Genomic DNA, 4562 nt, shown 5'->3' on the forward strand with positions numbered 1-4562 from the left:
AATTTAATTTATTGTGACCTGATATCGGCTCGACAATTTCGTACGAAAAAGGTTTTATCTGTTAATGTAGTAAGATTCCTCCAGGGACTCACCGCACTAGTAGTTTTTCCGAAGGGTCACTACGTGAAACGAACAACCAGTAAATTGATGAATCATGTAACAAAGTCTTTTTCCTAGGAAAGTGCGCTTTGCACGGAGAAGTGTCCTTTGCCGAAAGAAATGTCCAATTTTGAGGTGAAGGTCGTTTTTGTAAAAATTTCGTGTCTTTTCTTTTCAAGATTAAATTTCTCGAACTGTACAATGGACGCTTTAAACGGAGATCAAACGTTCTTTGTAACAGATAAATGAATAAATGTTGCGACAACGGAGAAAAGGGGCAAAAGAAATGTAAGTTATAATATTAAGAAGATGCCGTGATATTGTTTTACGGAAGAAAAAAATATCTTCGTCAATATTTCACGTAATTTCTTAAATATCAAAAGAACAATGATAATCCAATCCCTTGAGTTAATTATTTTGTGTATTTTTAATTTCCAAAATATGAATCAATCCATTTCTGTGATTGATTTCAAAGTGAATAATATTTATATTAATGTATGCACATATTTAGTTAATAATACATTAAATTTTGGAGTCAAATTTAATACATTTTCTTGAGTCACATTGTTTAATTCCATTGTTTAGTTAAATTAACGATATATTGAATACGAGCAGTGGTATTAAGTATGACTCACGTGATAAATCGTCAATTGTTTTACAAGAAAATAATTCGATTTTGTCTTCGAAAATAATTAAAGAATTCAATAAAAATTGAAATAAAACTCAAAAATTATTCTTTTACAAGTGTCGGATAAAAAATGTATAGAGAACGGTGTATAAATGTATAAGCGCGGTATCGAAAGATTATCGAATAAAATATATAAGTACATATATTTATATATAAAATATGTAGATACATGTATTTATTATATAACACTTGTTAATTGCATGAAGGAGGTGCATTGAAACTGAATTCTCAAAAGTCTGGCATAATAATAGTTGATTTAACTTAATGTATGGAAAGTTAAGAAATAGAAATGATATAGTACGAAAAAGGCGAGGCAGCCAACGAGACAACGAGGATTGCGTGCTCAACTATTCTAACTATGTGACTGGCGGAATTTGCTTGCACATTGTTTTCTGCTGCGTATAAATTTTCACGAGTGGTGGCATAATAGAATTGTATCAAAAGTTCTATTGCAACGATCGATAAATTACAACTTTGTTGGATAATAACGAGAGCATCGTTTTAATAATCGCGATATGAACTCGGATATAAAGTTATTCATTATTTAACTACACAAATCTATTTTAAAATATTAAACAAAATTATATTAATACATGAAATGCAATTTATTCGTGCGATCATTCACGTTAATCAATTCATGTCGAGCTATCTAAAATATTGATATCGGTGCTCTGCGCACGACGGTTGAATCAATGACATGCTGGCGTAAAAGTGAACATTGGAGCGCGATAAAAGTTTCGATAATCAAAATAAATGACGATTTCGAGAATATAATATGAATTATGAAAAAATCAAATTAATCAATAAATTTAATTTATACGATTAATTGTAAATTTTGTAAACTTATTATATTCTTTTACGCTTGTTTTTACATTGCATTCTTAAGTCTTCTTTCATATTGATCAAAATTCGGAAATAAAAAATGAATAATAATTATTTTATGTGTATATCTTTTAATTTTGTGGATACACAATTTGATATGTTTACATGCCATTAAATAAGATACGAACCTATCACGGTCAATTGAATTCTGGAGTTTCTAGTTGGATTTGTGGTAAAATCCACTCGGCATCTGAATTCACCTTCGTCTTGTTCCTGTATGTGGTTAACGCTCAAAGTTGCGGGCTCCGTTGTCGTCCTGAATAATGCCCGATCGCCGAGATAGTCTTTATCTTGCCAATGCAACGGTTTTTCCGAGTGCTTGCCACGTAGATCATAACTGAAACAAATATTTCTTTTGCTTATTTCATATTTCTCTCTTGTTACAGAAAATGTAAAAGTTATGACAAAGAATGTAAAAAAATAGGTAAATACAATACAATTCAACTTCTACACAATAAAAACTCATTGTTAAAGCTTTCTGAAGCATGTAAGAATTTTTCAAATTTCTATATGGTCGGAACAATAAAAATAGTGCTGAACTTTGAAGATCTAGATTGCGAACCAATTTGTCGATTTCAAACAGAAATATCTATGAATATATTCATCAATTCAAAAATTATTTATATTCATCCTGAATTAATCGGGAAACACGATAGTGTCTTGTGTTAAGAGCGAGCGCAGCGATAAATTAAGCATTACATCAAATTTGATTAATCAGAATAAAAAGTTTATTTATTATTTGATGTATTTGCTATAATGATTATTTATTCAGGATGAATATAAATAGTTTTTGAATTGATGAACATATTTATAGTATTCGATATCGACAAGTTTAATTGCGGACGAAGGATGAAAATTTCATATTGCCAATGGAGGATTAAATCTATATTCTATATTATTAAGAACATTTCATTTAAATGGATTATTTTTATTTCAGACTTCATTTCTTTCGTGTTTTTTTATTATAGGATTAAGACAAAATTTTGTCTTAAGAGAATCTTCTAATCTGGAGAAAGCGCATTGTATTTGCGATCTCATATATATAAGCGAAAATCGCTTCACGAATAACTCGTGCTTGGACATGACTGTTTTCATATGTGTATGTTGCTTTATGTTTTTTGTTATTCCGCGCCGAGAGTAACGCGGATCACGATGAAAAATAAAGTGAAACAAATGTGAAACTTCAGAACTAATGTCGCGACGGGATGAGAATTTCGTTAACTCTCCACTCTTTAATGCAGTGAACGCCTCGCGCATATTTGATGGTAGACGACGAAGTTGGATAATAAAGGACATATGACATAGTAGAAAGAGCATAATTTCACTAATTAATTTAATATGATATGAGCCCGCTTTTGTGAGATAAATTTCGCATTTAAAATTATTTTAACTTTATAGCTAACACTAAAAAGCTATAATACATTTAATTGAATACAAAAGTTCCGTCTCTCTGTTACATAAATTCTATTACATTAGTTCTATCGCTCTATCTATATGAGATATAATATCAGTAACAAATTTAATTTAAATATGTTTTATACAATCTTATAATTTTATGATCAAGATATACGTGATGAATTATATAAAGTTATCATATATGTGTCCAAATATTATCAGAATCCATTAAACATTTTAAATCTTTATCTTATATTTTTTATATTATTTTTATTTCATTTTATTTTCGTCAAAAATAAATACTAGCTGAATAAGATCATTAATTCCACATTCGAATTTTACCGTTGACACATAAAGTGACGGATAAAAAAATCATGAATCCTACTCGAGGTTGATTAAGAATGTATCGGCCGGTCGTATTTCTCTTATTCACAATCAGACAATCGGTTTTACAAGGAAATTGTGCTTCCAGCCGTTTCCCGACGTTTCACCGCAGATCGCCCCGCAGTGCGATTCCTCCTTCGCATACCTCGCCCCCGAGACATTGGGTGAGCATCGAATTTGCGGAAATACCACGAGTGCCTCGTCTGGTACCAGATTTGGCCACGCGTAGAGTTGGAACGGTCCAAGAGGGGACGAGAGGCGGGTTGGCCAGGGAAGAGGATAGGAGATCGCAAAGGGTTGTGCGGCGCGGTTAGAGCATCAGCGGGGATGGATGTGGTGGAGGGTGTACATTCCTCCGGTGTATTACCGAAGCCGGTATACCCGGCAGCTGACGAAGCGTAATACCATGGCCGCGCGCGATCGTATGCCCGCATCCATATGCTGGATCGAAGGACCGAACAACAACGATTTTCTCCTCCTCCTCCTCTGTTGCTGCTCTGCTGGTATTTCGCGGCGCGCGTTTTCCCGCTAGTTGCATCAAAACACATATACGACGTAACACACGCACGCACATTCGGCAAGCTCACTCTGGTGAAGCCGGAGGAGTGGTAGATGAAAGTTAACTGAAACGAGAAAGTTGGCACTACGCACGCAATGTGCGCGAACCGGCGCGGCGATGTAGAGCGAGAAACTACCTCCTCCCGCACATGATCGCAAGCAGCGTCGGGGTCGAGAGGATCCAAACAACAGTCTGTTGAGAATAGACCAGCCGAAACGATTACTTATACAGCTCGGTACGCCATCGTGCCTGCAAATTGCACCGCACGTAGCATGTCGTTCGAAAGTTATGGAGCGCTGCGTTCTAAGGATGTTTAAGCGAACCAAGGGATAGCATATATATTATTATTTTTGAATTTATCAAGAGTACTTATGTACACAACAGTTTTAGGTATATTGGCATTGAGTACCAGACTTTATATTGACATTGAGTACCTCTCTGATGCTTCTTCGCATCTTTTAATACAAATAATATATTTATATTTCAAAGTAGAATTTTGTAAATATGATAACATATTATGTTATACATATACATATATACACATATATATATATA

The 4562-nt window shown here is 33.8% G+C and overlaps 1 protein-coding gene across 1 annotated transcript in view; it reads right to left on the bottom strand.

Annotated features, from left to right (window-relative positions):
* Positions 1 to 4562, bottom strand: part of LOC108690782 (synaptogenesis protein syg-2-like) — a 68687-nt gene that overhangs the window by 60945 nt on the left and 3180 nt on the right. The window contains 1 exon segment of the mRNA XM_018198254.1: positions 1798 to 2006. Coding sequence (XP_018053743.1) covers positions 1798 to 2006 — 209 coding nt within the window.

This window comes from Atta colombica, unplaced genomic scaffold (assembly GCF_001594045.1).
Source record: "Atta colombica isolate Treedump-2 unplaced genomic scaffold, Acol1.0 scaffold351, whole genome shotgun sequence".
Classification (NCBI taxonomy): domain Eukaryota; kingdom Metazoa; phylum Arthropoda; class Insecta; order Hymenoptera; family Formicidae; genus Atta; species Atta colombica.